At 42.0% G+C, this 24,057-nt stretch overlaps 1 protein-coding gene across 2 annotated transcripts in view; it reads left to right on the forward strand.

Moving 5' to 3' along the window:
* The window catches only part of LOC102388586 (D-aspartate oxidase), a 213,193-nt gene extending 194,623 nt beyond the window's left edge, over nucleotides 1-18,570 (forward strand). Inside the window, exons 6-7 of one of the 2 annotated variants that reach the window (XR_003093030.1) lie at nucleotides 17,386-17,776; nucleotides 18,428-18,511. Coding sequence is in view for 1 of the 2 variants with exons in the window: in XM_025198869.1 (XP_025054654.1) it covers nucleotides 17,386-17,700 (315 nt within the window). In the remaining variant the exon portion in view is untranslated. Of the gene's footprint in view, nucleotides 1-17,385 lie in introns of both variants that reach the window. The other variant, XM_025198869.1, reaches the window with a different exon arrangement.
* The last annotated feature ends 5,487 nt before the right edge of the window (nucleotides 18,571-24,057 follow it).

Here is a 24,057-nt window from a genome sequence, read left to right on the forward strand (position 1 = left end):
TTTACTTACACCGAGATGGCAGTGGTGTAGGCTGGAAAGCTTGATTAAGTTGCAGTTACAGACAGACAACACAGACGGTCTCGTGGAAGTTGCTAGGCTCCAAGGTGCAGAGCTCCGGATGCTCTGGGTGAACGAGCCACCAAAATAGAAATCGTAAGTACGTCTTATAAGAGTTGCATTCGAAGACGGGAAGAGGTGGGCGGTGGATCAGGCCGCCACGCTCCTCTGGATCTCACACAGGGTTTCTATTACCCTGCCGTGTACCCAGAGTCCCCACGAGATGGATGTGGAGTCCTCTTCGGCTTGGGCGGAAACTGCTCAAGCCTCTTATACGGCTAACAGGCCAATCGTTAGTTGCCACGTGTGAATAATTTAGCACTAGCCAATCACGGGGAACAAATCTGCATACCGGTGGCGGGAACTCTTTTGCACCGTGCATTCCTCTTGCAACATGAGCAATGCACTCTGCAAAAGAAGCTGCAGAAAAGGCGGGAAACTGGTCCCTGCACCGGGGTTTCCTCTGCTACAGGAAACTCTCCCGTGCAATGCTCTGCAACTTGACGGGGATAATTCTGGTGCCGAAGCGCACACACACAATCATGCCTTTTGGGTCATGACAAATACTAGGTCTTTTTTCTTTTTCACTGTGTAGCTGATCCAATTCGGGGGTACTCGTGGGGCTTGTGACACTACTCAGGCAGTCCTGTCACAGACAAACCTGTTTACTATCAATTTTCCACTCCTGGGAAACTAGCTGTGCTCCCACTAATTTCTGCATCATGGACCGCTCTAGCTCATATAAACCTACTGCTCTCACATCTGATTTTCACGCTGCTTGTCACTGAAATTGAGATCACCAGTAATAATTGCTTTGTAGCAGGCTAGATAGAAAATGTAAAGGCAGTATATTTTTAAAGTCACCACATTAAAGCAAAAATCCCAAAGTACTGGGAAGCATGTGGTCCAACAATAAACATGTCTCCAGCACTATAATTTGATTTATGGATTATGGAAGACTTATTGCCCATGACACACATTCACTTCCTTTGAGGTTTTGCAGGCTGGGCCAAATTTATCTCTTGTGTAACACTACTAACTTCTTTGAAGTTGCACCATGGATGCATCTTGAGCGCTGTTCCCCATACGGTGTAGGATCAACTGCTTGGCAAATGTTGTTTGTCCAGTTATGATGAATTCACTGGAAAGCCAATTGATGAAGGTGTTTCCAGTTGCAGCTTAACATGATCAGTTCTCTAGCCTTCTACATTTGTCATCATTAAACTATAAGCTGCATAAAGCTTATTTATTTAAGTGGTCAGGAATTGAGACAGTGACTGCTCATGAATGTCTGTGTTAAAGAAGCTGCTGGTTTTGACTGTTTTTTGTGCTTTTGGATCTAATGTGATGCTTTCTAACCTATTTTTACTTGTGATCTCATGTCCCTTGAAGTGAAAGCCTTGCAGACTGCTTGATCTTCTCTCCCTCTGCTCCTCCCAAATGGGTTTCTTTAAAGGGAGTTTCTCTCAGACCCTTTCATGTGTTTCAGCTCTTTGAAGCTCCTTTCTGTTTGTTTACCTGCTTGAATCTTTATGAGGCCATCAAGAATAGTGTATCCACCAGGAACAAAACAGAGGGGGCTTTTAGCTAGGACAGAGGTCTTGAATGTAGTCAGCAGTGTAAGTGGATGGGGAGAGGAACCAGGGTAGTAGCCCCAAGAGTCACCTTTGTGGGGGTGCAAAAGCAGCAGTGGTGGCTGATCGCACTGCTACAGGAGCCAGCACTGCCTGCCTGCCCGGGGCACAGACCTGAGCTGCTATGCCTCTACATGTAGTGAGGGTAATAGTATAAATAGTGGTGGGCGAGTGGGGCACCAGTCCTGAGTGTTGACTTAGGGGGGGTACGGGATTGGTGCAAGGGCAACTGCTGCAGCTGCTGAAGGCAAAAAAAACCCACTTGTTACACCTCTGAGCAAGGATGTTTTTTAATGGCTATAATAATGTAGGTCGGGGGCATCGTGGCCAATACCTCTTCTTCCTGCGAAGAGAAGAAAATGCAAAATATCCTTTATTGTATAGAAAATATTTTAGTGCTGGAACAGAATTAATTTGAGTATTGGTTTTTAAAGGTGACTTGCAAAGGATTTCTTTTTTTTAAAGAATTGGGTTTATAGCTTTTCTTTGCTTCTTTTGATGTGTAAAGTGGGACTGAAATAATGTGTTGGTTTGCTTGTTTTACTGCATTGTTTTTTACGCTGAGGAGCTGGGAATACAAAGTCTGGTCTTTCTTTTCCTCCTCCTTTCTTTTATTAAAATTAAATTAAACTGGGTTTATTAAAACATACACAAAAACAGAGCAAAATGCTCAAGCCTCATCTCCCCCCTCTGCTTACTCCCAGCCTGTCCTCCTGTCCTGTCAGTGACTAAATCACATAAACAAATTCTTTATTAAAATAAATGACACTAACCCAATGGCTATCCCTCTTTCTTCATTTTGTCATCAAACTTGCATAGTAGTTGCCAAGAAGCCCCCAGCTGACCCCCTTTCCTCTAACCTCTCACTTGCCAAATCCTGACATCTAACTTTGAATATTGAAACCGCAGCTGTGGAATTCTTTCTGCTGTTACCATTTGATGATAACAAATATTTACACCAGTTTCCCTAATAAATCTGTACTTAAAACATATAGCTTAAGCCTACAAATGGGTTTCCCCCTTCCAAGATGCAATATCACCTCCTTTGTATGACAGCAAGAAAATAGGGAAAGACTTTTCAAGCGCTGCTTTGTTGTGCACCTCAGATCTGCTTGCTACATGCTGCTGTCCTGCAGCTCTTCGTGAATAAACAGCTGGAGCATGTACCTAAAGCTGCTGGCAATGGGAGGAACAACATAGGAGAGTCAGTAACTCAGACAGGAAGTGAAATGAAATTAACATTGCTTCACTAAGGGAGATTTTATTTTTTTAAGAATTGTATTGGCTTGGCTACTATGTATGAGTTATAGCAGATCAAGATCACTCAGCTACACAGATGCCTCAGACCTCCCAGCTACATTAGAGGCCTTTAAGTGTAGGGGGCTATATATCTAGACCAAGAAAGTCCTATCTGTAGGAGCAGAGATGGTGCAGTTGGGAGGGTATTATCCTGAATATCTAAAGGTCCCTGGTTCAACCCTGGGTTTGAAGGCAGAATAGATATGCACCTTCCTAGATTAACTAAATAAAATATATAGAAAGCACAAGCTTTTGCGAGCTAAAGCTCACTTCATCCGATGCTTTGTCAGGGTGCTCCTGCCTGTAGCCAGGGGGCTGAACTAGATGACTTCATGAGGTCCCTTTCAATCCTACTTTTCTATGAGCTTACCTCTACAGTGCCTGAGAATTTTCAAGTCATCCAATATGCAGCACACTAGTAGTGGAAACTGATATCCTGATGGGTGCAGTTTTTATGTATGATATATAACATTTTTATATGAATATCCTCCCCCCGACCCCAAGCACACTTGCACTCAGGATTAGTTTCCTGTTTTTACTTTCAGTGAATCACTTTGGTTGAGAAAACATCTGAGGAGCAGGCTAGCAGGAAGGTGAAGTCTCTTAGGCTGCTGAGGGTGTAGGGCTCTGGACCTTTTCAGCATCCACATAGTGCTCATTCTGAAGAGAGAAGATTGGGTTGAATCAGGGAACTGGTATCAGTAGGACAGGTGTGTTGAGAAGCTATATCTGCAAGGTGAGTGTGGTTTTCCTCAGTACAATTTGCAGTACCAAGCTTAATATTGGTTTAGCAAACAGGCAAAGAAAGCACTTTAAATACTTTCTGCTTAAATGTTTGCTTTGTGCTGAAAATGTCCTATCCTCAATGCTCCTCTTTGGGCTATTTTGTCATTTTATAATGCACAGTGGGACATTAACTTCTACCTTTAACAAGAACATTACATTCTGTTAGCACACCGGCAAGTTATGTTGCCCTCACTTAATTCTAGAGCAGCATAAACAAGCTCCAAATATTTGTTCTGCTTTAATGAAGAGACTTGAGGGTCCAATGTACAGTGTTTATTCTTTTGAGTAAACATCCACTCTCAAAGGCATCCAGCAGTGCCTGGCTTCTAACATCAAAATTGCAAAACTGATGGCATTTTTTCTCTGTACAGAAGTCAAACAATAGAACATTCTTTTGCTAGACTATATGAGTGAGTAAACCCTTTGAGAAGGGACTTTGTCAACTTGTGTTTGTGCAGTGCTTTGCATAGACTAGCCTCTACAAGCTGGCCAAAAATCCTGGTGAGCAAGGATGGAACTAGCCAACAGAAAAGACTAACAACAGTTTCTGAAATCTCTCCCCTTCTCCCTGGTTGCCTGAATCAGGAATCCTTTCCAGGTGTCTACATCTGTTCTTTCAAAGAACCAAGTAGGGCTCAAACTTTTCTTTGAAAACATGGCTAGCACTGCTGGTTGTGGTGCCTACTTTTGGTATAGCTGCCTAGGAGCTAGGATGCACACTCAGGACTGGGTTCAATACCTTCCTCAATCTGATGGAGTTCAAACCTGTGTATCCTGCTCCCTCCTTCCTAGGAGACTGCCAGGCCATAGTTTACTAAGAGAGATGTTAAATCTCCCCTATTGATGTGGAGATAAATCAACTTTGAACTGGACATCTTGGTGGACTAGTTAGCCTAGGTGGTACTAAGCAAACTATCTGTTAAAACCAGCTTGCCTGATTGACTCTTGCCCCACATTCAAAGATTGGTGAAATAGCTGTACTCTGGGTACATAATATACTTCATTTTAGAAGCATCTTCCTAAGCTGGCACAAAGCCAGTCCTGATCCCCAGTTCCTGTCTCTGCTCCAGTTTCTGTCCTTTAGTATTTCCTACTGTCAAGGTAATTTCCTACTGTCAGGGTGCAGTAGTATTTCCTACTGTTATGGCCAAAGCAGATGATCTAGTGAGTGACCTGAGGATTGAAGGGAAGCTTGGTGACAGTGATCATGAACTAATCACCTTCCTTATCCATCGCAAAGCTGGCAAATCAGTCAGCAACGCAGAAATCCTCGACTTTAAGAAAGCTGACTTTTTCACAAGCTCAGGAGGTTGGTTGTCAAGGCCCTGACAGATCAGTGATCACAATCTGACAGAGAAGGGTGTCCAAGAAGAGTGGTCACTCCTTAAGAACCCGATCCTAAAAGCACATGGGAAGTCTATTCTGGCTTGCAGGAAAGGTAGTAAAAGGGCTGGGAAACCCCCCTTGACTAAATAGGGAACTCATGGACCTCCTCAATCTTAAAAGAAAAGCCTAAAAGGGATAAAAGATGGGAAATACCTTTAAGGAGGATTATGCATCACTGGCCCGCACCTGTAGCGAGCAAACCAGAAAAGCTAAGACCGATACCGAGCTCAGGCTGGCTACAGGAATCAAGAACAATAAAAACAGTCGTTCTTCTGATACATAGGAAGTTGAAAGAAAAATAAGGGCAACATTGGACCCCTGCTGAATCAAATGGGGCAGCTGACAACCGACACCCAGGAAAAAGCTAATCTTGATGGGTGGCCAGGGATGAAGAGCCACCGCCTCCCAGGAGCAGGGGCGGGGTGAGGGCAGTGGCACCCCCTGTGGGTGGGGAAGCTCACACGCAGCAGCCGCTGCTGCCACACAGCAGCCTGGTGAGCTTCCCTGCCCCACAGAGGGGTGCCACTGCTCTCACCTCAGCCTGGTAAGCTTCCCCACCCCACCCCTGCTCCTGGGAGGTGGCAGTGCTCCAGACTAAAAAAAGTTGAAAACCCCTGCTATAATATATTCATTAACGATCTGGATTCAGGTGTCAGAAACTAACTGATTAAGTTTGCAGATGACACCAAACTAAGGGGAAGTGCGGTTACATTGTAGGATAAGTTGGGGATCCAGGCTGACCTGGATAGGCTCACAAGGTGGGCAGATACAAACCTGATGACCTTCAACATAGAGAAATGCAAGGTGCTCCACCTCGGGAGGAAAATCATACCTATAGGCTTGGCAGTGCTTCACTTGCTAACACTACGTCTGAAAGAGACTCAAGGGTCACAACTGACCACAAGATGAACATGAGCCACCAATGCCATGCCACAGGCGGCAAAGCAAATAGAACTCTGGCTTGCATATACTGATGCATCTCAAATGAGACCCAAGATATCATTCTCCCACTTTATTTGGCCGTGGTGAGGCTGCAACTGTAGTACTTGAGGTTGGTAAGGCAAGACCTGCCCGTGACGAAGCCATGCTGGCTGTCATTCAGAATCTTACCTTCTGCAACCTTTTTGCAGATAAACTCCTTGATGAACGTTTCTAGGATTTTCCATAGGATGGCAGTTAGGCTGATTGGCCTATAGTTATCCAGGTCCTCCCTCCTGCCCTTCTTGTGAATGGGCACAACATTGGCCCTCTTCCAGTCCTCAGGGACTTCTCCAGAGTGCCATGAGTTCTGGAAGAATTTCACCAAGGGTTCCACAATGACTTCGGCGAGCTCCTTCAGCACTCTACCATAAAATGCTGCTATCATAAAACCTGTCCATGAACCAATAGAGTCCAGAGTGCAGTTATTTTCTGCTCACAGCAAACTGCCATCTCCTGTGTTCCTGTAGCTTATGATTTGATTCAAGGCAGTGTTCATATGGAAACATTGCAGTGGTCCAAGTGACAAAGGCTTATGTGATAGGACAGAGGACTACATATGAGAGAAGGTCACAACCTCCTGACCACAGCATCTGAGAGTCCATGAAAACAATGTTATCTTCAGCTAATTCAAAACGGTGTTAAAATGTTTTTGTCAACTTCTTTTCTTGTCCAGGGAGGTAATGTGGATGACCAAGTAACTTTGTCAATTTTTTCACCAATTAAAGCTTCCAGATTAAGACTAAGTGGGAGACATATCAGTTTAAGATAATCCACTGAAGAAAGGATTTAAAATGAAAGAGCTCTCAAAGCCTTTAGCATCTCCACTGCAACTGTCTCAGATGGCCATTTGTTATACTAGTATAAGTTCTCTTTCTTATTGCTCTCTAAGTGAAATAAATAGATAAAGTGTTCGTGGGGCATTTGAACACTTACCTATAATTGACATTATTAATGGACTCTTCCCCTGTTTGACATACTTCTTTCAGCTAGGGTAGTCCTTCAGGGGACCATTAAAGGCACCGGGCAAACTGTTGCTGTATTGATAGTTCGCCATCAGGGAAGGTTAAATTTTCTTGACGTTACTATAAGGCATTCTCAATATTTGGATTTTAATTTATGTTGTAAAATGTGTTGAGGCTGTAAATATAGTGTTCTTTTTCATTCAAGATTCTCATGGCAAGATTATAATTTCCTTTTTAAAGACATCCCTTAAAGTTTCACCCACCTGAAACTTGAGAGCCCAGTGTGTCTACAGCTGCCAGGCAGATCCTTTTCCTTCTGTGCATTGATCAGAGGAAAAAGAAATGGTCTGAAGGGGTGTCAAGAGAAGAGCATGCACTCCTTGAGCTTTGCTAACAGGGTAACTAATATTCCTTCAATCATTGATTACAGCCCTGGTGAAGGGAGAGAACATGGCACTTAGCAAGGAGATAAAAGAGTCTCAAAGCACAAATTGTTGGTGTAGGTGGAGAGAGCAGAAAGCAGGCTGGAAAAGAATGGCACGGAAAAGAAAGAGGGAACGCATAATGAAAGATTGCATAACAAGGAAGGAAAGGGGAGTCCACTTTCTTGCCTTGAAAGTTGTTGGCAAAATATAAGAGCATCCAGAGCCCCTGTCTACGGAGGTCATCTTAAAATTAGATTCTGCATACAGATAGTAGAAGGCACTCAGTAAAGAATAGACCTTGTCTCGTCAGGTTGCTGTTATGGAGTAGAGGCGATCAGCCAGGGTCTCTCTCTCTCTCTTCTGAAAGGTTCCTTAGCCCAGCACCATGTTGCAGCAGGGCCGTTTGAGACTGATGCTTCCATGCAGGTTCACAACCTAATAACAACCCAATAACATTGGTATGTCCTCATCGTATGCTGAAGAGCTGATCCTGTTGAAAGGCAGGGATGCTATCTGTCTGGCATGCAATAAATTTGCCATCTCTCTCTCTGCTACTCTTTCCATATGCTGATGAAGTGCTGCAAGCTAAGTTGCTTCCTCCACCTATTTACTCTCAATTGACTCTTTTCTACAGGGAACTTTAACTGGTATCCAGAGGGCACCACATATCTTAAAATCCCCATTAACCCTGATAGTCTTGAAATTATCAAGGAAACTGATGTCTCATCTCTGCGATTTGAAGTGACACATAGTTGTAAGCAACTCATTACTTGTTACAAGGGTACTGAATCAGAGTACTGTATATGCTAAGCCTTAGATGCTTAAACTTCTCTCCCCACAGTCTTTCCTTAGTTATTCATACGCTGTATTTGAAGAAGGGTTGTTTTGTTTCTGTTTTGGGGGGGAAGCGGGGGGGCATGACTGGTAAATACTGCAGTATTACTTGAAGAGGCTTAAATATTCAGTAAACTTAAAGACTTCATTTTTATAATGATTCAATCAGCTATTAGATAAAAGTACCAAAAAAGCCTGGCTGAAGCACCCGATCTATACAGATGTTGGGTGAGCTGCGTCCAACTAACACGATGCCTCTTCTGGGCATGTGCTGAGCTCAGCAATTGGGGGTGTATAGAGTTTAAAGTAAAATGCCATTTAAACATTTATTTTTTACGTCTGTAAGCAGCCGTGAAAATGTGATCATGCTTCTAGCAGTAAATAGAGGTTTCTGAGCTGAAAACACTGTTCAGTGTAGAACAGTAGGAGATTTTCGTTGCTGTTTAGACTTTTGAGATAGATAAATAAATCTTGTCTGCAGCTCCACATACTTATTTTTAAGGGACTTTTTAAATATCAGAATGGGATGCAGGGATAGGCAAAGTCTGACTCGTGGGCTGAATTTGGCCAGTGATGGACACCACGTCCCAGCAGCTTCTGCTGTGGTGGCTCCTTTGGCTGTTGCTGCCAGCCCCAGCCCCTCTGCCCAGGCACCCTGGCCCATCTGCCCTGCACCCACCACTGGGGGTGGGACCTGCATGGGCAGGGCATGTGGCTGGGATGGGGCCACAGCTGGGACGAGACAGGCAGGTGGGGTCGAGGAGACCCCGGGATCTTGGGGCAGTGACAGCGTGGGGCCAGGGCAGAACTGCGATCCACTACCCGCACGCCCCTGTGACAAGCACGGGTTCCGTGTGCCGGGGATGAATTGCGGCTCTGCTGTGGCCCTGCACTGGCCCCGACTCTGGATCAGCTCCCCACCTAGCCACACACCCTGTCTGCACTCCAGGATGGTCTCCATGGAGAGCCCGGCAGCATGGGCTGTGACAGCATGGGGTCAGGGCAGAGCCCTGGTTCTGTGGCCCAGTGTTGTCACGGCCTTATGCTCCTGGTGTTGAGCCCCAGCTCAAGTCTGGGATCGTGCCCGGTATGCAAAGGCCAATAAAGATACCAGGGGTGAAAGTATAAAGAAGATTTATTGCTAGCAATACAAGGTGCAAGCGGAATAATTTCACGTAACAAGCACACCGATTCTTAATTCTAAGCATCTTTTATACAGGAGTATTGGACCTTCATAAGCATTCTTGTTTGCTAATTGGTTATAAGGGAGTGACGCAAGGAGTTCTTTACTGAGCATGTTTCTATACCTGTGTTTTAGCTATGTATCTCATTTACATACATGTATGTTTCATTAGCATACTTTCTCCCCACCTAGGGGTGTGATTTTTAGTATTTAAATTAGCTCTTTGCCCTAGTCCTCTGATTCTGCTTTTGTTTTCAAGCCTCCTTTATCTAAGACTGTCTCCTCCTTATCATTGCAGATGGGCATTAGTTACATAACAGAGACTTTTTCTTGGGCTTTGTATAGTGGTTTCTAGGTCAAACCTGACACTGGGGTCTGCCTGGAGGCCAGCTGGGAACTATGTGGGTAGGGGTTGCTGGGAAATGGAGACCAGCCACTAGCCAGATCTGCCATTTTGCTTACCCCTGGTAAAGTGACTGGTTTTTGTTTTAATCTTTAGTATCAAATATGTGTCTCTACTTTTCAGCACCCACATGTTGAATCTTGGCTTTGTCTGTAGAAATTAGGGCTTATAGGAAATAACTTGAAATAGACATTGACCCAGTAAGCCATCTAACTTCAGAGTCATAGAAGCTACCAGCCACATATATTGACGTTTTCTTCGAAAGCCTGGATGACTAGATGATAGGCTTAAGGGCTGAGACAAACCAACAAATGTCGAAAAGGCACTTTCAGAGCTTGTCTTGTGGAGTTACCCCTTCAAAGACTTCAAATCTCAAATGCAAAAATCCTTTGTTGGGCTGCATGATGCTGGATGCAGCATATCTTGACTTCAGCTCATTGGAGACGAAAACATTCAGAACTCATTTTTCTCTACCACAGTTGTCAGAATGTGGCCTGATATATGCTATATCTCAGGGGTGGGCAATTATTTTGGGCAGAGGGCCGCTTACTGAGTTTTGGCAAGCCATTGAGGGCCACATGACAGTCAGCCCAGGGCAAATAAATATTAATTTTCTAAATTTTTTAGGGGCCCACAGGCCGGATAGAATGGCCTGGCAGGCCGCATCTGGCCCCCAGGCTGCATTTTGCCCACCCCTGCTATATCTGATAGATAGATAGATAGATATAGGGGAAATCCATTTCTACTAGTAACCTGAGTTCTTTCAGTCAAATTTGTATCTTTTGCTCAAAAAAGAGAACCTGTGGAAAGAGTAGTGGTATCAAAAGTTTAACAGTGAACAAAATGCTTTGTATTTTTTAAAAAAGAAATCTAGTCATCATAAAAAGTGCTATAATTTCCCTGAAGACCACATGAATTGTGCACATCTTAAGGTAATCTATTTTCCCTGATTTCTTTTTGGTTGCACACAACAGTTAGTATGCAAACTCTGTATATATGGGTTTTCCTCTTAACTCTTTCACCAGCACTTTGCAGCAAAATATCCAGCTGATTTCAGTTCATTTCTTATGGCTGTGGCCAACTTTCCAGACATGACATTAAGTTTAATCTTTACAAAACTTATAGCCAACTTTGGTATAGAGCTCCTGTTTTTCACTGTTGCAGATCTGCACTTTCACTTACCTCTGTCCCATCAAGGTGCCTAAACTTGAGGGGGCAGGGGGCAGTGTTTGGGCACTTAGAACACAGAGCAATCAAGGTTACATGTGAAGAGGCGGTAGATGACCAAAGATTGCATGCTCTTTCTTAGTCTATCTGAGCAATGTAAAGCACTAAAAAAATGGAATGGTAGAAGAAAAGCTTCTGGTCTGTGTGTTCCTTGCATTCCCTGCTAGCTTCACATGTTCTTTCCTAATCTTTCCAGTATGGGTTTAATTGAAGCAGTTACTGTGCTTGGCAATTCATTTTATACTGCAGAAAAAATTGGTTAACCGCCATATTTCATGTCAGTCTTGTGAAGGCATCACAGAGTGTGCAGACTGCCTGCTGTTCAGCCAACACAGCTACAGCGTTTTTCACTCTTTTTGACAATAACTGTAAATCTTATCCTGATAAAGGACGTCAGACTCTGTTGTTGCGTGTGTGTGGAGGGGGGAAGATGAGGGAATTAAACCATTTTGTTCTGAGAAGTTTTAAAAATAATTTGTTTCTCCCTCTGTGAAAGTTATAGGAGTCTACTCAAGATAAAGTTTGTGTGGTTTCTAAGGCGCTGTCAGGCAATCATGTAGTGGTCACACCTTGCTGGAAAGACAAGGCTCCATGTTCATAAAGGCTTCATGCTGCTCTTGCAATGGCAGCTGAAAAAAACCCAACCTTGCTTACCTGTTTCCACTACAGATGCCCTAAAACCCCATATGCTGTAGCTCTCAATCTCATACCACAAGCACAATCTCATTGTATTTTCTGGTTTAGGGTAAATAAGGATTTGAGGCTGCTGCTGAAATAATAAGAGGAATGTGGAGCCTATATAGTTACATCCAAGCTTATCTATAATTATATTAAAGTGTGGATTTGTAATGTGATAGTGCTCTTGCCTGATACATCACTTGAAAGTTAGTTAAGGGATGTGTTCTCCTGGTCTTCATAATTCAGTTATTTTTCAAATTATTATGTGTTTTTTTTACTTTTAAGTGCTCTTGAACCCAAGGTTACAGGTTGTCTGCATGCCACTTTTGCCCTAATGCTACACACCATTTTTAATTAAATGATCACACAATATCTTTGACATGGGATCTTTGATATTCAGTATATTCGAGAGCGAGTGCTTGCTTAATAAACCCAATATTTTGTAGTATTCTACTTTGTTCAGTTTGTGCTCCCATGCCTTATTAATTGTGCAGCATTGAAACCTTACTATGAAAATTGAATGATCAACTTTTCCATGGAGTTTCAGATGATGATCATCCCATGTATTTCAGTGTATTACAAAAGTTACTGCATTTATTTTCACCACAACCCTATTTAAAGTGAGGTGCTGATTTCTCTCAGGCTTGGAGGTGATAGCAAAAATATCCATTAATTTTGGGCTCCCAATATCAGACATTTGGGGAACTTTTACACAAGCTTGGGTGTTGGAGGGGGCATCAGAGGTCCTCTACTTAATGGACTGCCATGCCTTGTGTATCAGCATTCCCGTGCTTAAAAATGGTGGCGGGGGCACTTAAACCGAAGCTCATTCAATGAGCTTTAGATCAAGTGCCCTCACTGCAATTTTTAAGTGAAGGGTCACTGATACACGAGATGCAGGAGACTGCTGGAGTGTGCCAATTGGCACGCTCCAGCAGACTCTATTGATCCAGCGCGTCAAATTCCAGCATGTCGAAACAGCCTCTGCACTCGTGTATAGGTGCCCTTGGTTTTCAGGACACTGGTCTTGTTGGTCTATATCTATAAAGCACAGTTGTCCAGCATCACTTAGGAACTTTTGTTGAGCCAGGGTTATCTGCTTCTCCAGGACAGCAGTTAAATATCTTCACTTTCTTGGGCCAGCCGGTTCAAATTCCTTAAATTTTTTTTTTTCTGTGAGTGTGGCTCCCATTTGGTCTACTCCCCCCATAGTCGCTGCTCTACTGGCTCCCAGTCTACTTTGGGTTCATCATCCAACCTCACTCTCTACAGTCTGACAGGCCCCTACTCCTAGTCCTCCCTCCATGCTCTGAATTCTCGTTGGATGTCCCACTAGCTCTCTTTCCCACACCTCCTTACCCAGCCTGTTTCAGTGTCCCTTATTCTGTCTTCCCCGCTTCCCTGGATCCAATTTTACTCTGTGGCTGCCAGTCCTAAGCCAGCTGCTAGCCTTAACCTCATTCCCAGCCAGTCCAAATTTGGTCTCCATTGTCTGAATCCTGCTGGTGCCAGTTTACCTCTCCTACCAGCCGCCTTTTCCAGTCTTTATATCAATCTGCTTCCTCTGTTCCTTCCCATTCTGCCCTTCCCTCCCACCAATCTAGTGCTTGTTGTTTCAGAAGGAAATCAGACCCCTGGGTATCAAGTGAGTTGCCCAGTCTGAGCCTCCTAGGACCAGCCTGGGTATCAGCTGAGGATCCAGGAGAGCAGCAGTGCTTGGCCTGGCCTGATGTGGTGTAGTCTACAGCACTCTAGAGCTGCACTTGCAAGGAACATCCCAATTAGAAAAAAAGATGGAGGGCAACAGAACCAGGGAAGAAGAAAAAAGGAACATTTCATGTCTGTATGCCTGGGCACTGTTCCTTTTTAAGTCTTTTCAGGTGGCATTCAGATCTTAGAGAGTCTTGCCATTAACAGCAATAGGACTTGGGCTAGCATCTCATTAGGTTCCCTTACTGTGGTTTCAATTGCATAAAGCATGTGTGGGGCTTTATCAAAGCCCTTGATAGAACGGTGTTATGTGACCTGGAAATGAGCTCACAGAAGCTCCTTTCTGGGTCTTGGCTGCTAAGATGCAGCCACCTCATCTGCCTATTGCAAACTGCAGCTGCACGTTCATTTTTGGAGTTTAATAGTTGCAGTAGCTTAATTCTGGGAACACAAATATTCTTAAGAGTTAATGGAATAAAAAAATTGTGCCAATATGACAGCACAAACTGAACTGCCAAAAAAAAAGAAAAGAAAAAAGATTACCATATGGACACTTGAGAGGAGCACACATGTCTCTTCCTTGTCCAAGAAATCCTTTTTTTTTAAAGACCTAAATCCACAGCTGTGGATTTACTTGTGAAGACACTGAATTTCTCACATAAATGATGACAAGCTCCACTCAAGTCCTTTTTTTATATAAAGTGAAAAGATTGCTTTAAAGTTACTCCTGAAAAGCATCTAAAGGCTTTCATGCTGGAAGATAGTCCTTTCGTTTTTTTTCAAAAGCACTTACTAAAACATTCTAGCAGAATGTAGATAGTATATTTCTTCATATCTTTTCAATGGGCAGAGGAAATATCTTTTTCTTTTTGGCCTGATCAGTATTGCTATTTTCCCAGAAAGGTTCAAACTGTTGTTTGTAAGCATACAGTGCATGCAGGGACCTTGTAAGTGTCTTTCGGTGAAACTGCAGTAATGGAATATGTAACCATAGCAACCCTAAAGACTAGAAAATTGCTGTAGTCATGAACTGGGTATAGCTTAATTTTCAATCCCAACTGCCTATCCCTTATGCATGGCTTTGTATACTGACGTTACAAATGTGCTGGTTAATTCCATTGCCCTCTTTGACATTGGAATATATAGAAAAAGGCAATTGAGAAGATGGATGAACTAGAAGTAGATTAAAAAGTGCATGCCAGTGGGTGCGTCTACATGTTCATTAGTGTTCCGTAGTTACTGCGCATTAAGTTTAGTAGTTGCATAACCAAGTAGTAAATCAATGTATAGTAATCGGCACTACCTGCACAGTAGCGATGGCACATGACTTTTTAGTGATGCTTGCTGCACAGTAGCCTAATACTACTGCACAGTAGCGTATTAGCATGGGTTTTGCCCTCCATGCTGCTGCGCAGTAGAATTAGGCTACTGTACCATTAGCATCTTGTGTATAATACCCAGTATGTATTATACTTGAAATGATTTGGACACTACTTATAACCACCTCTTCATGTGATTTGTCCAAGCCTTACAGTTTGGTCTTGTTCATCAGAGACCACTGTCTGACAGTCTCTGGTAAGAGGAAAGGTGAACGAAAGCAGGAATAAAAAGTCTTCAGGGGAAAGCAGTATTCCATATATGCATATTATCTTGTAAATACTGATGGCCAAACGCTTTACAATCCTAGAACTGCTTTCAAGCCTTAGTAAGCTGTCAGGTATTTGTTTACATTTTTGAATGAATTTATTGCCTGGGAAAGTGAAGGGCAAATTGTACCTCCTATAGCCAAACCATAGTAAAGACAACAGTTGTGCAAGACCCCTCACAGTTTTGCCTGCACATCTCATTCCTAAATTGCAGTGCTCCTGCTGCTCTTGTTAGAGGCCTCTCCTCAGTGAAGTGCCAGTTATGCTGCAGAAAAAAACTGAATGTACAAGTTCTTGAATGCAAAATATGTGACTGGCCCTAACGTCTAGGGCAGAGTGTATGTAGGAGTCACAGGGCTAGTCTGTACTACCAAAGCACTGGCAGTGGTATTGTACCAGGAAAGGCCTCTGGTAGAGTTGCAGCTTATACCAGCAAAAGAAGTGGCTCTAACAGAAGAGAGAAACCATTTCCTTATACGCCGTTAGGTACATGGACCTTGTTAATAGGAGTTAACTGAACTGCGGAGGTAGTTTAGTGAGAATCTCTCTTCTGCCTATCTCCCAAGTGACATTGCTTGACAGTAAAAATTTGGAGTGTTGACTTGGCAGCAGGGCAAAGTGGGGCTCAGAACTGATCTGGGCAATTGGGTAAGCAGTTTCAAGGTCAAGTGTTTGACTCCCTCCTTTTTTTGTGATCTAAAGATATACAAGTCAACTGCAACTTCTTTGAAGCATTCTGGTTATACTTGCATCAGTCCATGCCTGTTAACTGGAACCTACTCATTTGCTATAACTTCATCTCTTCACAACATGGACTCAACATGGACTCTATTTGCTATGGCTCATCTAATATACAACAAGCATTAGATTCTGCTGAAGCTGTATAAAAAGAATAAAATAAGGTCAAGGGGTCTGAATATGTAGATGCAATATTAATCTGCTCTTTTGGTGTTTCTAACTGAAGTCTGAAGTAGCTATTTCTGTTTTTACTGGGTAGAAACATAAACAAATAGGCAGAAAGCAGCAATGTGGGTGAAATAGTCCTAGAAAAGATCTGGTGAAAATATCCCGTTTTCTCCTACTGAGTGAAGTTTGCCTTTAGCTTGTGAGTATAACCTTCCATCTTGCAACATGGAAGATTGTATTGTGTATGGGCAGGAGGAGAGGCCAGGACCTTGATTACATCCTTACTTTTCTTATATATTAACCCCCCCCCTGCCCCCCAAATAAGGTAGCTGTATTTTTGTCAATCACAGTGGGCACATTAATTTCACCTTCCCTGAAACGCCTCTACACAGTCTTGCTATCTTATTTGGGAGAAGAAGTTTCCCATTACATTCTGGAGTCACATTATCCTCCTTTTGAAACTTCCCTTGTAACTGCTATCTATGGGATGCCTACAAAACCCTTGACAATAGCTAAGAAGCTGTGGTCACAAGCCACGAGCTGAGTATGGTAGTCAGCTCAATGAAAGCTTATGCTTTACTTGTCTGTATGCAGATGCCTGTTTTTATCGGCTTACAGTGGAATCTCTTTGGGGCAGAAATAATTTTGGTGTATATGAACAAAATCGTAACAGGGCAGTAATGGCATGACCAATCACCAGCAGGAGCAGCTATTTTTGTGCTCTTCCCCAGCTGCAATGCTAGCACCCAGGGCTGCTGCCCCTGTTGTCCCCCATCAGGTACACTACTGTGCATTGTACCTAATACAGTACTACCTGGGTTCCTAGCTGGGGTCACAGGTACTGGTGCTTTTTCAGTCGGTAATTGGTTGAGGCTGCATGATTTCTTAAAATGAAATATTAAAAGAAAAGCAGGATTTTAGAGCTCTTTTCCTAGCAGCATGTATTTCTGATCTCAGGCTTTAGGCACTCATAGTATTTGTAAAGGGCTAACAAACCCCAGCGATATGGAGGACTGCGTTAGTAATCTCATCAGAATCTCAGTACAGCTCATTTCACATGGGGATTTGGGGGTGGTTGGTTGCTGTGAACAGACAATTATGAGACTTGAAGCTTTGTTTTGCCCCTAGGAGGTTCTGGGATTTTAAACAAAAGCAACTCTACAGAAGAGTAATTAAGTGTATTGTAAAACTGAATAAGCCACTTCCAGACATTGTTATCACCAGTAATTGCCAAGTCATTTTTCATGTAGTAACTAATTTTGTTACAGATTGATATCCTTAGGGCAGATATGGAGAGTGCTGAGTGGAAAATTTTGGAAAACCTGATCCTGGAAGATATTGTTGAACAGATAGGACAGCTGGTCTTTGAAGTCCACATTCATTGGCCTGGATTTGAGGTTAGCGGCAATGACAGCACTGTGGTTCGATACTGGTACAGCCTCCTCAAAGAATTAGAACTGAAGGACTTCAGGCTCTTCCACACTTACAAAGACTTGTCTAAGCCACAGATGTTTCTGAAAAAGGAAGCCTTCAATGCAAGTAGCTCTTATATACTAAGCTGGGTAAACACAAGATGGAAATAGCAGACAGGAATTTATTACATGCAACTCTGATTCATTCTGCTTAGTAGTATTGTTGAAGATGACATTAGAGCAACTGGTTAGTTTCTTAACTTGCATACGCCAGCTCTACTAACAAAATGAACTTGTTCTGTTCCTCAGCAAAAAATGTAACAAAAGTTAGATGCTGTACTAAAGGATGAAAAATCTTTTGTATGGCATCTCACCATAGGTTGCACTGTTAGATACGAGGGAGAGGTATTTTCTAATGGTTTGTTTGAAATGGTTAACAGAATTAATTTATGAGTCTGCACAAATGGCTGAGAGTTAATTCCTGCCTTCCCAAAGCACATTAGGGAGAGAGAATCCCTGCTGGGTAGTGAAGATTCCTCTTCAAGCATTGTCTCAGCAATTAATATAACAAATGGCAACACATGCTGCTTAAAAACTTTTCATGGATGAACAGAAGTTACTTGTGGTGGCGTTCCCTTAAGTGATTGTATTTTTTAAACAGTACAAAGTCAGTCAAAAGTATAGCAATGGTTGTGAAGGCAGTTTTTTCTTGCAGAAAGCTATTATTTAAAAGGGACTGCAACTGGAAACTAAGTCAGTGTGGGCATGGAAATATAGATTTAAAAAATGCTACACCTGCAGTGGATGTAACTCTTCCTCCTAGAACAAGTCAGTAGCCTGATGAGTCCCAGTGTGGTGGATCACCTTTTCCTCCTTTCCTTTCCATGTTGCTGCACAGTGCTATCTCCCTTGGTTCCAATCTCACTGGGAATATAGGAACCATCATGAAAGAAGCAAACACCCTGAATATGTCCATTACAGAATAATGTGTCTATCGCAGAGAAGCCTCTCAATGAAAGACTGCCTTAGGCTCTGACGCATATGTGTTTACACCCCTAGCAAAAATTTTAAATAAAGCTTTATTTGCTGTACAATCCTGTTTATCCTTTTCGTTTTTCTTTAAATTTTACTAAACTCTTTGTCACAATGTTACTCAAATGCCTTATGCAGCTTTACAGTTTATTTTGCACAAATGCACTGAAAAAAGCCTCTTCATGTGTGGGAGTAGCATCTGAGCTACCTGGTCTTTCAAAAGAAGAAAAATAAGATTAGAATACTGCATCTTCCTCCTACTTACCTTTTACTAGTTTGTCTGAAGGAGTCTCTAATACACGCTCAGAAATGTAACTCTTTTTTTGTCTCTTATGTAAATGAGTCTGGACAGCAAGGAGGCCCAAGTTTCTAGATTGCAGCCTCAGTACTTGGTTTTACTTATTACGGGCAGTATTCAATTTCCCTGAATCTAGCCTGCTTCCAAACAGCAGTGCTCAGAAATCATTCAGAACAAGCCTTGGAACAAGTGCCTTTAAGTGCATGCTGTGGTTAGACTGGTCTCCCAAGAACTACACCAGTGGGAAAAACCCTATAATCAAGAACTGCTCAGGCTGATTTTCCTATATCAAGGAGCTCCTTTCTATTGGAGACAATCATCTTTGACTGAGAGACTGCTGATATATATATATATATATTGTCCAATAAGATGATTTAGGGTGGTGCAGTGATTCTGAAGTAGGGTGCCATGCAATATTAACACTGTTAGGTGTACAAACATCTACAAACATCTACTTGCAGTTCACACGATAAACCCAGAGATTTCCAACAAGAATGCATAGCGTCTGAGCAGCCGTGATCTTTCTGAGTTCTTTGCAATGAAAAAACTTCTTTATTATGTTTCCATAATTCAAAATTGAGAGAATGTCAGCTTTTATGTTTCAAAGGGGGATTTGAACACTGCCCCCCCCAAAAAAAACCCCCCACCACACACACACACAAAAAAAACCCCCAACATTCCCAAAGAACTCAGACTTCCCAAACTATTTCTTAGTACAATGGTCACATTTAATATACTCTGAGAATATTTGAGCCTCCATTTTTTTAGACTGGGATGGTAGTAATAACACCTGAATTTATAAGTCAGTGTTTAAAGAGGGAAATATTTAAACACTTGTACTGCCCAGTCTCTTCTACTGAAATAGCTTTAGGGTAAATAGTGTCAGGCTAGTAGCTTGAGAGCAGGAGCTAGAAATTATAAGTGAACCATGTAACCTTGTTCAAGCATCACAGTAAAGGGATGCACAAGTTTAAGGACTGTCATTTACTGCTCTGATAAAACCAGCAGCTTAGTTACAGAAGTGGACTTAACTTATAGAAATGGATTGAGTATACACCAGACTGTTTTTAGACTACATGGAGATAATCTTTTGGTTGAGATTCCCTAATAAAATGAAAAGTGGCTTGGACAGCGACACAAACACTGCGTTTTGTGCTAGAAGACTAGCAACTAGTGAGTGTTAATGAGATCCTACCCAAGGTGCCAGCCTCTTAGCACAGTGGAAATAGTAATACACTTTTGGGAAGAATGTGGGCAAATGTAGTTTCCTACAAATCTTCAGGCCTTCATCTTCAGTGTGTCTGCTTATAGCAGCAATACACCTAATATACAACAAGCATTAGACTCTGCTGAAGCTGTATAAAAAGAATAATGTAAAAAGTCAAGGGCCCTGAATATGTAAATGCAATAATAATCTGCTCTTTTGCTGTTTCTAGCTGAAGGCTGAAGTAGCTATTTCAATTTTTACTGGGTAACGAACAAACAAAACATAAACAAATGGGCAGAAAGCAGCAATGTGAGTGAAATAGTCCTAGAAAAGACCGGGTGAGAATATCCCGTTTTCTCCTACTGAGTGAAGTTTGGTACTGTAGCTCATGGATGCGAGTGAACCCAAGAAGAGCTTGGGGCTGGTATTTAGGTCCTCCCATCCCCATTTAGTCAGTCTATTTCACTTGGAGGTAAATCTTAGGAGAATGCAAGCCCCCCCCAAACCTTTCCATTTGCTGAGTATTGAAATGACAAATACTTTTATATGAAAATGTTTTTTAGATTACTGTTCCACTGATCACATGGAACAGAAATCTAGAAGCCACTCCAGGCAAAGCACATTGCTTTGCCTGACTGCTCCTAAAGGGCAAATCTATAATAGAGTCAGCAAGATACCAAGTGATGACTATAGAGCACAACAGGTTGTCATTGTTTTAGCTTTGTGGGTTTCATGTTTCAGTGGAGGTAAGTGTATTTGAGTACCTGATTTAAGGAGAACTACCTATTATCTTACAGTAGCAAAGGGGCTTATTAAGAAAACAGTTCATGGCTTGTGTTTTTGGAAGTGTGTAATTACAACTTCAGAGCCTTATAATGCTGTTCCTTTTACTTCACAGTTTTGTTTTGCATTAGTAGTGCCCTGATATAATTTGTTGGAATGACTAGTTATGCTGAATGCTGGTTTACAACTTAAAAACATTCAGTTCAACATAGAGATGGCTTGTGTACTGAGCTGGACAGTGCAATATTTGCTGCAGTCATGCCAAGTAATAACTACCCCTTAATAGGACACCAGCTGAGGATAGATTTAACTATTTGCTGTCGCAACTGTCTATGTGCAACCTTCTCATAGCTGTACAGTGGAGGCCTAGCATGTGTTTTTGGATTTTGTAGCTTACTGCTGTTCTTATGGTGACTTGGTAAAAGTAGTGTTAGTATGTTCACAGAAGACTGTGGTAGAGACCTTAGGATAAAGCCAGTCAGTGGGAACTGCCCCACTTCAAACTGTGCGTCTCATTTGCAGGGCTTAAAATCTGTCAAGGAAAACCAGAAACAATTCTGCTGTTCTGTTTATCTTCAAACTTGCAATTGATGCTCATACAAAGTGATAGACTCTTGAACAAGTCTGTCTTGTGTTGCCTGGGTCCACACAAGCAGAACAGACCCCTCTCAGGACTTTGATTCTTCAAGTACAAGGGAAATGTATACAAAGGTACAGGATGAACTAGCAGCAGCTATGAATGCTGTACCTATTCTGTTAGCTCTGAAACAGCATCTGGCAAAGTAACGGAAAGGGCCAAAAACCCTTCTAAAGCAAGAAGTGACCACCATCAACAAGGGGGAGGGGGTGGTGGGGAGAGGGAAGAAATACAAATGCAATAGTTGCATCTCTTAGCAACTTCTAGGGATCCAATAACTACCAAGTAGCTTGGAAAAGTACAATTTAGACACTTGTTTCCATGCCTCACCCAGCCACCTGCTTCTGACTAGTCTTACTGTATTCCAGTTGTTAATCAAACTTGTATGCAAGTCAATCTCAGTTTTAGGTTCAATTTTAGGACAAACAAGCTTTATCCCTGAATAGGTTTACAACAGATGAAGACTATGAACTATTTATTCTCCTTAAAAAATCCCAGAGGAGACTCAAACAACCAGAGAAAGGACTTAAAGAGTTAAATGCATTAAAAATGAATATTTTTATTGTATATACAAAAATACCACAAATACAAGAGTCAAGATGGTAGGGGGTTGACTCATAGGTTAACACGGTATAAAGTAGAGTATGTTTTTGAATGGTTCTATGAATGGACGAAAAAAGGGGGTCCTATAACCAGAAAACCCAGTATGTAACTTTTAAAAAGTAGATTTAGTATAACTTGCTCTCAGTGGATCCAAACCCAAGTTCAGTATATAGCTTTGGAAGTCTTGCCATTTTTCTGGGAGAGGAAGTCCTGAACTAACAGAACTATGATGAAGAGAGAAAATTTCATCCACAATCAAAACTGAAGCCACATCTGAATTTTTTGTTAAATTTATATGAAAAGCATGACTTAAATGTAATCGACTCCTGTTTACCTTCTGTCCCATTTTCTTGAAGAGGAGCTTGCTGTGGAGAAACTGAACAGACGTAAGTTCATCTCCATGTTGGCCTTGTTTGAGAACTTCAGCAAAAAGTACTTGCCTTCTATTTTGTCTGACAGCTTTTTTGGATTTCAATTGCAACTCCTCCACAGGAAGGAAACATTGATATGTTTCTGTGCTGACGGGTGGAGCTTAGGGAGCTGAGGGTCAAATGCTGCATGCAGATCTTGAGGCAAAGATCCTCAAATTAACCAAACTAGTTTGCTGTGAGAGTCAGGGCTTGTTTACAGGAAAAAGTTATACTGACAGCAAGGAGTTAAGCTGCTATAGTTATTCTGTTAACACTTGGATACTTATAGCAACACTTATGTATTCTTTGACAGAATATAAATTTGCTTTGGAAATGATGTAATGTAACCAGGTGATTGTTTTATTCTAGAACAAGTATTTAAATTATGCTGGTATAACTACAATGCTGCAGTCATGCCAATGCAAGTAAGAGCTTTTCCCAAGTAAGTATTAGCCCAGCACTCCAGCTGAAGGTTGCCAAATTACAGACAGACACCTATTTAGCAACTAAAACCATTTTAAATCTTCAAACTCTACGTTGTTGAAACTAGTCCCCTTATAGCTCATGCTGTACACTCCAGCTTTCCAGAGCCTTGAAGAAAATCAAGCTCAATTCGTTGTGTCACTTTTTATGACACACTACAATAGGTACACATCTAGCAATCTTTCAATTCTTATTTTGAACAGTAAATCAAACATATGTTAGATTTTTAACTTGTATTGCAAGAGACCACCAAGATTAATATCGAACTGTAAAGTAGCCTCAATGTGCTTAAGCCCCAAATGTTACCTGGAAGAATGACTTACCTTTTCAAAGGTAGATATTTAGAGCAGCTTTCCAAAATTCAACTTGGCCCTTAGCCAAGTTTAGGGGTTTCAAAAAACTAAAAATAGGCTCTTGGTATGATTAATTGGTACAAGGGGAACAAGGATCAGAAGAAAGAGTCAGTAGATTTCAAAACAAGTCTGAAAAGCTGACTTAAAAATACAATATGAGACAGATGCTTAATTCTAAACAAAAATGTTATGTTCAGCACTTTGTACTAAACTAAATCCAGTGAGAGTAAGAAGCAAGCAGCTCCATTCTTACAGACTGGTAATAGTTTTCAGTACATGATGGATATCAAGGCCACCCGCTTCAAGGGAGGCAGCCCTTTTACCAGCAAGTTACATGGGAAGATGTGGAGGTTGGGGGTGGGGTGGAAATCCTACATGAAGAGAGAAACCCAAGTGACTTGGCACAAGACCAAATCATGAGGGAAGATCTCAGAGGACGCGATCTGTGTAATGTGTCGGGACATGGGATCTATGGGACGTGTTCAGGTCTATGCAAAATTTTCACTGGTATCCTATCAGCATCTTGGGTTAGTGGCAATATATTGATCATCATATTCCTTTATACAAGTCACGGTAACTGCACAGGTCAAGCTGTAAGTTCATTAGGAACACATGCTTCAACAAGCGCTCTGTCAAACCCATTATGTTCTTCAGATTTTTTGCTAAGCTACTTTCCCTTGAACTTTGTTTATCTGTCACCCAAGGTTCAGCTGAAAGGCTTC

The sequence above is a fragment of the Alligator sinensis genome, unplaced genomic scaffold, assembly GCF_000455745.1.
Source record: "Alligator sinensis unplaced genomic scaffold, ASM45574v1 scaffold737_1, whole genome shotgun sequence".
Taxonomy (NCBI): Eukaryota; Metazoa; Chordata; order Crocodylia; family Alligatoridae; genus Alligator; species Alligator sinensis.